The 14,080-nt window shown below is 32.7% G+C and overlaps 1 protein-coding gene across 1 annotated transcript in view; it reads right to left on the reverse strand.

The window, feature by feature from the left end:
- Positions 1 to 14,080, reverse strand: part of LOC143229859 (DNA replication licensing factor MCM3-like) — a 51,675-nt gene that overhangs the window by 13,907 nt on the left and 23,688 nt on the right. The window contains 3 exon segments of the mRNA XM_076462700.1: positions 1,580 to 1,758; positions 1,760 to 1,819; positions 6,981 to 7,111. Coding sequence (XP_076318815.1) covers positions 1,580 to 1,758; positions 1,760 to 1,819; positions 6,981 to 7,111 — 370 coding nt within the window.

A 14,080-nucleotide genomic window follows, 5' to 3' on the forward strand; every position in this document is an offset into this window, starting at 1 on the left:
TTCATTTCTCCTAAAATATAAAGCTTACTGTTTCATGTAATGTACTGATGTGTTGAACATTGCTTGTGGACCACTCCTGTCTCACATGTGGCAACACTTCAGACTGTGATCTTTATATTCGATAGATTTATATTTAGATATTAAAAACGTAACATTTCTTCTGAAACAAAAATACTGATGACATTGCCAAGGTAGCACTTAAAAAGTTAATTTTGTGTCCTAATGATATGAGCTGAATACTTCCTTGATCAATGAAACAAAATGTTATTAGGTTAATTAACAATTCTCTCTAGCAAATATTACCATCTCCAATTCATTTCAGACTCATATTGAACAGGTTATTTAAAGAAAACTACAACTAAGAACTTAAAAGAGTTCTTAAACAATGAACATTTAACATGATGAAACATTCATCATCATGATTCTTAAACAATGAACATTTAACATGATGAAACATTCTTCATCATCATTCATAAACAATGAACATTTAACAGGATGAAACATTCTTCATGAACATTGACTCATCTTTTATTTATATGAGGAAATTTTGCATTTTGTGCACCACCACTTCTTCCTGTCCAACATTCACACAAGAGAAATCTATGTCAGACTTGGCATAATATCACACAAAATACAACAAGTGTAAATTTGCAAACATAACCTTCTATTTACAGTTTTTCATTATAAATGCAGAGTATTCATAGCATATATCAACTAGTGTATAATTTTAGTTATATGTGTGACTTTAAGTATTATACTATAATTTATTATGCTTAGTAACTAACCTGTGTTTAGGTTTAAAAAATAATGAAGCTTCAAAAAGACTAAAAACACAACCTACCTTCTTGAAATCTTTATTTGAAAGAATGTGGAAGCCTTTTCACAGATTAAAATGGATGAGAAAATCATTAGGGGACATTATACGCTGTCAATTGTTATTCCCATCATGTATTGAATTAAGTTCATGTAAGGGACCATTCCCAAAAGTGGAAAGAGGTGTGATTCAGTACATAAACAATATCTCAGCACAATAAAAAGATACAAGGTTCTTATTTTATATTCTGGTTTGTTAATATTGTCAAGTTCCTAATTTGTACAAAACTATAGACTCAGTATTTTGACACCACAAACACCTAATTTTAAGTGGTGCTGCATTCAACATACCATGCAACTCAGTGAAATCTACATTTTAATGTTCTTGTAATATTTACTTTTTTAATACAAAATGAACTTGCATATAATATTAAAATATTAATTATAATTTACAATTTGATTTGAAACGTACTAACACATATTCATAAAACAGTAGTTCAAAAAACTTTTGAATGCAAGTCAACAAACACGATGACATGGCCTTTGATCCATGACCTGCCCAGAAAGGGTTAACTAAGAATGATATAATTAGAATTAATAGTCTTCTGAAATGCTTCTCTTATGTTTTACAGCACATAATTAATGCTTAACAAAGTTTCGCACAATGTTCCTGCAACACTAAAAGATGTTATTTAGCTACACACTTGATCTTTGATTTGTTGCATTCAAAGTACCATTTTCTAGATCTGCATTCCAGTGCACAAACCTGAATGTGCCCGAAGTGTATCCTCCTTGCTTCCATGGCAAACATCTATAAACACCCACAATTTGAACTCTGTCCCCAGGCTTACATACATCTACTAGATCACAGTCAGCTATGACATCCACATTACGAGGTATTTGTCCAGAAGGAGCCTTTTCAGGCATCTCCTGGACTGTGAAAGTTTTGATGATCTTTGTAAGTAGAAAGTCCAAATTCTGTTTCCAGAAGATTTCCATCTTCATCCTGTTCAGATAAAATTTGTTTTAACACTTATATTAATAGCTTATTTATCATACAATTCAGAAACTAATTTTCTGTTTCTTCATTATTAACAATTCCTGTATTACTTTAACATCACTAATTGTTTTAACTATGTAAAACTATGTCTTTCAGAATTACAAAACAACTATCATGAACACAGTCACAAAAGAACTGGAAAATTACCAACATCCACTAATCAATTAACTAGCACACTGCTCCATTAATCAAATAGTACAATGTTACTCAAATGATAATACCTACAAGCAAGGCACATATAGCCTAGTTGCTTTGTGCCAAAAGATGCCAAACCAACCAACCTACAAGCAAACAGGTTGGCAACAGGTGATGTCAGTCAGTTGTCTTCCCTCTAGCTAACAGTTCAACAAATGTGCACACATACACATCGGAAATACTTTTGTGGCAGGTACTGCCAGCTAAATACCATCCCTCTAGTTAGCAGTTCAACAGCAAAAAACAAGCATACCCAAGAAAATAAAACAAAAAAAAACTGACTACAGGTGTTAAGAGCCATTTACCTTCTTTCTAATCAGCAGTTTACAATTAGTGATTGTGGCAAATAACTTTAGCTTTTCCAAAGAAGAAAAAGACAGAATGATTAAGTTTGGTGTCAATATTCCAATTACTTGAACAGTTGGAAAAAAGACTGAAAGTAGTAATAATTGAAAACACTAATTTCATTTAGTTATATTATTTGTCATGAAAATAATCAACTGGATTTTTTTTTTTACTAATCAGACAGTTCGTGTGACATTAAACAGTGTAATCCTAGGTAATCACAATATTGAATAAATAACCAAGCTCTTTAGGTTATAACATTTTACACTGTGGAACATGTAATTTTTAGTGGTATTTTTTAAACTATTTATCTGCTATAGAAAGATGAAAGCTGCCCATCTTTCACACCAACATTTCAGCCATTGTGGTAGCAAATAACAAGTAAGTTTGTCTTTTTAAAATTCTTACAGAGATACACATAAAATAGACAATGCACTACTTTGGGACTATAATTAAATTTGAGATATAGAGATTTTGATGACATATAAAATCAAATCAAGAATACATGCTCTCAACACTCTGTCATGCCAGAATACAAAAGTATATACGTAAAAACGGCTCGTTTGGGTTGAGAACATTTACGTAGAGGAGTGAACAACGTTTTGACCTTCACCCTGTTCACTCCTCTGTGTAAAAAATTTTCTCAACCCATATGAGCCGTTTTTACATATATATTTCTCTAGAAGTGGGTTTTCTCGACATCACTGATTAGAATACAAAAGTCATAATCACTGGCTGAAATTCAATATTGTTTACTTGACTTTCAAACTGGCACATGTGTATGCATGTTTTCATTTTAGCAAAACCACATCAGACTATCTGCTGAGCCCATCGAGGGGAATTGAAACCTCGATTTTCGCGTTGTAAATCTGTAGACTTACTGCTGTACAAGCAGGGGGCATTTTAAAGTGATACTCTGACACATCACCAATTGTCTAATTAGAACCCTTGACTTCAACTCTAATAATCAGCATGTTTTACCTGCAGCACATTTCAATTATGAAAATGCCCAAATTAAATGGTATTCTTCAACTCAGTACATTAACAATACCAGGTAGACAGTCTCTACAATAAAATTCACTGCCTTTTCTATCACAATTCACAGTAGGCCAAATGGTTGACCAAGTAGGAATGTCTTTGAGAAACAGTTTTATTTCACATATTTCAATTTTTGAAGATTTACGAAGAACATTTGAACCATAAAACAGCAAAAAAGCAAAGCATTAAAATAAAAAAAACAAGAGTGAGATAACAAATATGGGGTTTAATATAGATATAAAACAAAAAGTTCTCATTACATAAAATCAATCATTCCTGCCAGCTTTTGGAAGTAAACTGCAAACAAAATATTAAGGCATAATACACACACACACACACACACACACACACACAGAAACTGGCTGTTATTATCAATTAACTCCAATTACAATTAATTACTGCTTCAAAAGAATAACTTGTTTGAATACTGAAAACAGTGTATAAAGAAGAGCATGATTCTTTAATGGTTAGTTTGATCAGTTTTTTTGTGTTCATTGTATTGTTAAACAAATATTTCAGTTTTACAAAAACTGAATTCTACATCTATTTCTTCATGGAATAGAATAACTAAATACAAATGAATTGTCTAGTACATTCAGCAACAAGGCTAGATGAAGTACAGTTACTTACTAGTACATTCAGCAACAAGGCTAGATGAAGTACAGTTACTTACTAGTACATTCAGCAACAAGGCTAGATGAAGTACAGTTACTTACAAACTATATATTAAAACAAACATTTTATTATCTATTAATTTCTTACCAGCAACATATTACAGACTTTACTGTGAATGATGTTTAGTTTTATCATTGTATAGCATTTTGAATATTTTAACACAAATGTATTCTTTGCTTTCTTTGAAGAAAATACTTACACAGAACACGTAAAACATATTTTTGATGTTTTATCACAAGTTTGTACATTTAAATTAAAACCATTTCATGTAAATTCTAAGACTAATGTATGGGATTTAACTTAAATAACTTTACTGTTCTTTTCAAACATAAAACAAAGATATGTTAAAAACATTTCATGTGATGAAGATTATGTTTTCAGATAATATTTATATTAACACCAAAGAAATGCTTGATTATTTTCCCTTAGGGTGTTTCAAAAACATGTATAACAATGTTTTATTAAATATCAACTTTGTTTCATGAAGTTTTCCGAAATATTTTACGCATCCAGTCCTTAAGAACCCTGCATACAAAGTAATAAATGAATATTCTGGCAAGTGACCAAGTATATTTGTCTGAAAAGAAACCAAAAGCTCTTTAGTTTCACTCCCATCAAACCAATTTTAATCTCAAATAAGATTCAAGAGTTTGTCACACCATTATTTCCAGTGTCCAACACTAAGTTCTCAGTTCTTGTGCAACAAATTCTCACAAGTTTTCATACATGGACATCACAGATACTATAATTAAGTAATAACATAGTGCATGAATGACATTTTTGACAAGTGTTAAGAGAAGCCTTAAGCAACCCAGCTTAAGTTAAAGTAATGTTGCTTCATCAACTAATTCAGACATGCCTAAGGTCATTCCTTTCCAGCAGTATGGAACTAATAGCATAACTCCACATGCTAATCCACTTATTTTTGCACATGTATACAGAATTAAGTGAGAAAGTCCAAAAACAAATATTCTTGCATTCTAAAGTAAACAAAAAAATCATGCCTCTTTCCATATATTTTTGGAGGTGATTAGTTCAAAATGTCAAAATAATGTCTCATGACTAAATATCTTATAACATGAAGTTCATGACTTCAAATTAAAGTTATTAAAAATTGCCACATTGCATTTGGCTCCTACCAGATTTTATCCTGAAACTATTTGCAATATATCTGGAGAAAGAAAATCTACAACAATCCTGTGATTTTTCTTTAACCCTATTGAGCTTTAATGTTCACTAAGGAGTAACTGACAAATCATTATTATACATTAAAAAAATAAATTGTATCTCTATTTGATGTTTAACAATATGAAATACTTATCTCACCTAAAAAAACTGAAATAAAAAATGTTCAAACTTATGTTTCTGTCATATATCTTGATGTGTAAACTACACATCACACACTGATACTTCACATCACTTTTCTGCTCTCTCCTACTTGTCCAGAAGCAGATTTTCTTACCTTGAACATTTCTTCATCAACAACATTAAAGTGTTAAGAAACATTAATCAGGCATTTGAAAAGTCTGAAGTCAGTACAAGCATGTGTAACAAATCAACTTGAAGACAATTTTAAAATCTTTATCAATATTCAGAAACATTATTTTCTCTTTTTTTTATATTTTATTGTAATGTTTTTGTATCCAATAGCTTTTTTGTGACACTATACCTACTGGAAAACTATAAGAATATTCCTCTATGACAAGACATCATCAACTGAGGATATCAGGAACCATGGTAGGCTAGGCCTATTAAAGCAAACTAATATGATGACACAAGTTCCTTTTTCTGATACCGAATACAATACTGAGTTTATTTCGTTCCAACAACATCACACAAAGTCAATAAATTGCTTCTTTAGAGAAAAACAATTGTGTTTACTAAACACAAACTGAACAATCTAGAATATTAAATTTTTAATATTATTGTATGATACTGATAAAATAACAGTAATACCATTTTTCAAAGTCATTTTTAAATTATTTTTGAGTCTTGCTATGTTTGTATAACTTATAGCATATGATTAATTGCTTCCATCAGAAAAATAACGCACGAAAGGAAATATACTAACGAATATGAAACACATCAAACCTGACTAAAACATAAAATGAAAGTTTATGTTCAACAGAACTTTTTTTTTCAAAGATAGATTCATACAAAAAAACTGAAAACTTTACAACCTAGAAGTGATAATAACACTAAATCAAGTGCCATCCATTTTTCCACACTGAAACCAGACATTATTCATAAAATTTTAACCAGTATATATGCAATTTGTACTTGTCTTAATAAATTAGTATTAAGCTAATTACACATTTAAACAGCATTAAATCTACAGATTTGCAACACTAAAATCAGTGGTTCAATTCCCCTCAATGGACTCGGCAGATAGCCTGATGTGACTTTGCTACAAAAAACACACACACACACACATTTAAACACCACATTTCTATTCTAATCCCTAGATTACATACTTTGTACTTAAATGTGTATTAGACCTAATATTAATGTCTCAAAATAACTATATTTGTCATCATACTTCACCACCTGGTAAGAGGCATACATACCATTAAAACTGCACAATTTGGTAATATCTCTTCACTATAAAAACATGAAAGACAAGTACAGTGAAATTAAGTCACACTCATTCAAAGAGTACTTTATACTTTTGTTGCAGTTGGTGTTTAAAATTTTACAGATCAGAGTTACCAATACAGACAATTTGCTTATTTAACTTTTTTTTTATTTCATCAAGGTTGAACAAATATATTAAATTAAGACTATAACTACAAAATAAAAACTACTACTACAAACAATAAGTCAAATAACTGTAGGAAAAGACACTTAAACACACCTTCGTGGGATAAACAGAAGATGAAGGAAATGCATCATAGGATGTCACATCTGTATATCGCCTCTCCATAGTTTTCTTTGTCACAGGACAGTAGTGTACACTACGGACAATCTTTGGCCTTACAATGGAACCTAAATAGCAGTTCATTAGCATACTACGTTTAGATCTAGTCATGTAGTAAATGTTTTTTTATATTATTTAAATGGTCATAACATTTATTAATCAACAAACCTGGCATAGTTTAATTTAGCCAAGATGTTGATTTAAGTTAACTTTATAACTACTAATACAAGCACTTAGCATTCAACACTATGTATCCAATATGACTTTATACTTGTAATAAAATAACCGTAAAGCACTACAAAAGATATTCTGTAATCTTCAGTAAATGTAAAGTAAAAAATAATTTTTATTCACTGTTTAATCTTGTTACTATCATGTAATAGGTAAAACAGTGACAGAAGTAACCAACTGTAGAACAATTGTAGTAAAGCTTTTCTTCCAAATGACCAGCCAAACCATGCTGATAAAATCACACACACCTAGTCCACTTGATTTATATACGGTTGATTATCTAATAATATTCTACCTATGCAAGTACAGTAGAATCACAATTAACAGTCACCTCAAAACAATGGGCACAACATCAATAAGGGCTTTTCAGTCTCTTTCTTTTATCTACCATTTGTGACCAAAATGAATCTTGCAACAATGGGCACCTCAATATTCCAGATTAAGGACAATGTCTTTAGTTTCCTCCTTCATACAGACACATAATAAAGCAGGTCATCATCTTTATATGCCTGTACAATATACCAGTGTCTTTAGTTTCCTCCTTCATACAGACACATAATAAAGCAGGTAGTCATCTTTATATGCCTGTACAACATACCAGTGTCTTTAGTTTCTTCCTTCATACAAACACATAATAAAGCAGGTAGTCATCTTTATATGCCTGTAAAATATACCACAATATTCTGAACATTCTAGAAAAATGACAAAATATTCCAAGACCGAAAAGTTTAATGGATTGACTCCAAACCATATTTTGTAATAAACATTTTCATATACTCAGAGTGCAATCTTACTACTCTGGGGAATTCTCATTGTAAACTCTGTAGCATAAATAAGCTGAAATTACACACTGTGTTGTTAAAGCAGGGGTCAAGTCAGCTTATTGCTGTTTGTACACTTTGTTGCTCTCAAGAGTATTTTAATACAGTGTCATGTAAAAAGTCTAACAACACACATGAAGATTTTTTTTTTTTTTTATTATTAGTGGATTTCTACTTTAGTCATTGACTGTAAAAATAAACACAGAAAATAAATGTGAAATGTTTAAACTCTGAAGAAATGTACTTTGAAACTTTGTAACCCCAATAATAAAGAAAAAAGAGCAGAGTTAATCCATCTTGAGACCTCCACATCATGGCAAGGTGCAACTTGTGAATGCTCGTGTCCCGAGACCTCCACATCGTGGCAAGGTGCAACTTGTGAATGCTCGTGTCCCGAGACCTCCACATCCTGGCAAGGTGCAACTTGTGAATGCTCGTGTCCCGAGACCTCCACATCGTGGCAAGGTCGGCAAGGTGCAACTTGTGAATGCTCGTGTCCCGAGACCTCCACATCGTGGCAAGGTGCAACTTGTGAACGCTCGTGTCCCGAGACCTTCACATCACGGCAAGGTGCAACTTGTGAACGCCGTGTACCCGCAAGGTGCAAAACCTTCACATCACATCGGCAAGGTGCAACTTGTGAACGCAACTTGTGTGTCCGTGTCCTGAGACCTTCACATGACGGCATCGCGGCAAGGTGCAACTTGTGACTTGTGAACGCCGCGTGTCCCGCGGCTCGTGTCCCGAGACCTTCACATCATGGCAAGGTGCAACTTGTGAACGCTCGTGTCCTGAGACCTCCACATCATGGAAAAGTGCAACTTGTGAACACTTGTCCTGAGACCTCAACATCATGGCAAGATGCAGCTTTTGGAACACTTGTGTCCTGGATACGCCAACAAAAACAGAGACCTTATCTCTCTCAATATGGGATCAGTCTTCATGAATAATTTTGTCACCTTTTTATACTCATTTAAAGTCTTTTAATAAAGATGTAATACTTCTTTCAGTACCATGTGTAATCTCAAAATTTATCAGTTTTTCAACTAGATTTATACATTTTTCACATACAAAAAAATCATATTTTTGGTGAAGTACTTTTAATAAAATAAAAATTTGTCCACAAATGTATTGTTTTAGGTAGTTCATGTGCAAAGTAATTTTCATGCTAAAATTAAAAATACTTTTCCTCATTTCAAAAATCTCTGTGTAATCCCCACGACCTCCTAAATGCATTTAAAACTTTTTTTCAGTGAAACTCTACATTTTATCTGACATTTCCTCCACCCTATCTCAAAATGGAATCAGTTAATTCGAAAAATCTTGTAACATCAAAAAAGAAAATCCAAATTACCCTTTTTTCTTTTTAGAATTATTTCATATTTTAATATGAAACCACATTCATTTATCCTAAGTAGCTCTAAGTTTGTAACAATACATGTCTATTTCTAATTAAATTTTATTTTTTACTGCCCTTTGAACTGTGACTAACTATCGTTCATGTGATTAAATGTTGTAAATAATTCGGGGAATGTGCAGCTCAGGTTACACTATCGAATTACATTACCCATGAGCTACTACAAGTTGCTCACGTATGTGCCTTGTGATACATTTTTATTATATTATTTATTTTACTTAATCTAATCTTGGCTAACCTGAAAAAATTCATATTTTTTTACATTTAGTTACTTTTAAAATTAACATAAAGAATAAATAAGAAAAACAATAAATAAATGTTTAACCAATCTTCTCTTCTCTCGCTCTCAATTGTTGAAGAGTTAACCCTAATGTTTAATACTATTCACAGTATTGCACTTAATTTTTATTTAATTAAATAATGCATCAAACAATACAGATTTATAGCATTCAAGAAAAGTTGACAAATTCCCTTATATTTCTGGCTTTCCAACTCTACAAGAAGAGTAATTATAAATTAATCCATGCTAGTTGTTAACTTTCCCACAGGAACCATGTTGTTATTCTAAGTGAAACTGACATTTAACCATTCAGAACATAACATTATACAATATGTCATTTGACAGATGAAAATCTTGAGTACGTTGGTTATAGGTAATATGTAATTGAAACTAAGAGAGAACTATTTATTAAAGAGAGAGGATATGACAGGTTGGTGTGGCAGGAGGGGGTCTGATTTTCTAATCAACAGTTATGTGGCCAAACAAAGTTGAAGACTATAATAATTGTTTGTCTGAGCAAAATTGATCTTATAGAGTAATTTATATTTAAGTTTTTGTACTTTGTGAAGGTGGTGGATAAAATAGGGAAGATGATATGCTAAGAGAAAATGTATCATGTGTCACACTAGGGAAAAATTCAGGATTTTGTTTTTCTTTTAATACAGTCTTGTGGAACTAAGAACTTAAAATTAGTATACTATCAAAATGTGGACTATTAGCTAAGATTTTATGTTATTCTAATTGGTATAATATAAACAAAAATTAGTTTAACAAAAATTTACATTTAAGACACTAAGGCCTTGTGTCATGCACAAGAAAGGATACCCATGGCAATAGGATTAAGAGCAACTTTGTATATAAGGCATTTGGATGATTCAGTAGGGTGCACTTAATGTCGTGGTTCTACTGTACCACTTGCAAGCTAAGGAAATCAGTTTTCATCTAATTCTTTCCAATCATATTCACACAGTCAACAGAACATTTTACCAGTGTTTGCAGCATTTCACAAATATGTCAGAACATGATATTTTTAGTTTTCACAAGCCAAGAATTGTTTTTAATAGTTTAAGAAATTTATACTTTTATTTGAAAAATAATAAATGCTGATAATTTTTTCACCTTTGTTTCACCAAGTCAAAAACTAACACAAGTAACTTCAAATAGTAACATTTCACACTATATAAATTATTTCCAGCATATAAGAGCATTGAAAATAAAAAGATTTTCAGACAAAATATTTTAAGATAACTAGGTGACTATGCTTTTCTTATTTATTTATCAGCTTGCTATGTTAATACATGAGGACAAACAGATTGAATCTTAATCACATGTTGGTTCATTTTAATTAAAAATAAATAATAATGCCATCTATTGGAGAAAAAGGGTAAAAACATTACCTATTTATAGGTCAGAAAAGTACCCACACACACCTCAGAACCAAACTAAATTTTACAGGGCCTAAAAACAGAACTGTACAGTTTATTATTCTGTTGTCTTTCAACACTTTAAAGACAGTCACTTAATCACCAAAAACTTGTCTTAAAAGTTAAAACAACATTTGAAAGTATTTTCCACTTTTGTTTGTTTCTTTTTTAATTTTGCACAAAGCTACACAAGGGCTATCTTTGCTAGCCATCCCTAATTTAGCAGTGTAAGTTTAGATGGTAGGCAGCTATCATGACCCTAAGATTACAAGTTAAGCACCCTAGCCATCTAGCCTTGCTTGGCAACATTCTCCTTTGCACTTGAATGTTTTAACCACAGCAGTTGAATGTATTATTTTGTGCATACCGTGCAATAGATAAAGTAACTTAGACTATATCAAATGTTGTTAATTCTCTTAATTTTTTCACTTTTGTTTACTCTAAAACTTACTGATGATGTCCACCATAGGAACCTTTAGAGATTTTTTTAATTAGTTTTGTATCAGATTACCTTTGTGTCAATGACCTTATTGATTATGTGATCCCTAATCAAGTAGGGAGAGAAGAATGGGAAATATGAGTGATGGTAAGTTCCTATCAAAAACACATTTCCAGCATAGGAAGATTATAACTTCTGATATAGTACTTACAGCCTCCAGCAAGAGGAGCTAGAATCCTACAATGAATAGGAGGCAGAACAAGTGCAAGGGAATGACAGAAGTAACCCTGAAAGCATCCACAGAATACCCCTGGAAATGAGAGTCAGATCCAAAGATCTCATGAAGGAAGCTGCACCACTTCTGAACCAGATATACTCTTCACCCATCCACAAAATGTGCAGTGGGTAAGGGAAAGAAAAGAAAGAAGCACATCCAAGTGAGAGAGAGCTATGGCAGGATAGTGATCCAAACCATGAATTGCATATACAGAACTCATTCCCACAAAGTATAAAATTGGGTAAATCAAGGGATGTGCCCCTAGGTGTAGAGTGGCTGGAACACAACAGACCATACTACATCCAAAACCCATGCTGCTGGGAACCAATATCTATGCAGGAGTAGGATAACAATCATACTGTAAAACAAGTTCAGGAGACAGGAGGAAAGAACCTTAAACCACTCTGAGCACGACAAATGACATCTTTAATCTAATGATCTAAGGATCTTACATCCAGTAATGAAAAGATATCTATATTATAGAATTCAAATACCCGAACAGCAAAAACTCACCAAAGCCATCTGAAAGCAATAACAACCTTGGCATAAGATAATATCAATAACAGATAACAAAAGAGACAGAACTGGAGCAACCTCCTTTACCTTCCCTGTGACCAATAACACAGAAGTACAAACAAGCAAAGAACATAGACAACTGTAAACATGTGTGAGGACCTACAATGTCTGGTTCTACTCTAAATCCAACACCCAGTCATGAGGTATAGACATCCATGAGAGGGTATGATGAGGTCTCCAAATTGAAAGGTTGAGCTTCAATTTGACATCTCTCTTTTGTGATTGTAATAATGCATGTTGGAAAATATCACATCATCTACACCAGCAACCTACTATGCACTGAATGGTTATAACCATCAGTGTGTGGAACCCATTCAGAAGGATGCCTCCACAGTCGACCATTTCTGTGGCTTGGAAATGGAAAGGACTCCTGTACTACACTTGAAGAAAAAGGAATGAGAATGCATAGGAGAAACAATACTTAGAAACTTGCTGTTCTACCCATTCAATCCATGGGTAATACAGTCTGGAAGAGAGGTTTAGGAAGCATGTACATTGCATGGTTATTCATTTTCAAGCAATCTTGTGGAACACCCCATCTCAACAGTAAGCACTACAAAGTCATGAAAGCTAAAATGCAAGTCAATATGCCTGTATAATGTGGATTTCTAATTGAAGAATATCTGGTTATGCACCAACATATTAATAAGCAGGATCCATATAAATAATAAAGCAAGGGTCCCTAAAAGGAAAAGAAAGTATAATTAAACACTTACCCAGTCAAAGACACTCTAAAGTTGAAGAACAGTCATAAGTGGAAGATAAAAAACCTGATGAAAAAGAAACCACAATGTGGTGTAAATAATGGGAGATAAACATATTAGGTGTTGTCTACCTGCCCAACTGTAGGATTTTCTCTTATAACTGATGGAAACAAGTAGCAATAGAAAGGTGGAAAAGGCGAGGTGTCAAATCTAATGAGAAGACATCTTCAACAAATTCTGGTGGGAATAATACAAAGATGAATAAGCCAATTGGTGAGGGTAAAAGAAAAAAATCACGAACACAAAACTGCTGAGGAATAAAGAGTAAAAAACAGGTACCACGAAAGGAAGATGTGCGAGAAATATAACAAAAACAGTATGGACTGAACACAGAGGTCTATCTGGATTGGACCATAGAAACAGATAAGAAATAGAAGACTAGGAAACAGGCAAAAAGGAGGAATTATTCAAACTAGTTGCTGAGATATATGGGAGGAGAGAATGATCTGGATAAAGAAGAAAACAGGTAGGGTGGAAAAGTGTACAAAGCATACATGAAACATCAACAGCAAAGTGCAGGAAAGGAGAACCACATTAATATCCCAGTCCAGAATACTATGCTGTTTGGGAAGGAAGATGAATCCAGTAGGAATGTATTCACATGGTAAGGACAGGAGAAGAAAAATTTGACAGTATTAGTTAAAACAAAAAAATATGGGATAAGATAGCCCATAACCCAAGAGAGTGGAAACAAAAAACTCCCAGTTTAAAAGCAATTTGGGAAATACAGTTACAACAGGTCAGTCACTGGGTAACTTTCAAAAAGCGGAACAACTGTAAATCACCTTCCATTTGTGCTGATGCACCT

This window comes from Tachypleus tridentatus, chromosome 10 (genome assembly GCF_004210375.1).
Source record: "Tachypleus tridentatus isolate NWPU-2018 chromosome 10, ASM421037v1, whole genome shotgun sequence".
In the NCBI taxonomy this organism is placed as follows: Eukaryota; Metazoa; Arthropoda; class Merostomata; order Xiphosura; family Limulidae; genus Tachypleus; species Tachypleus tridentatus.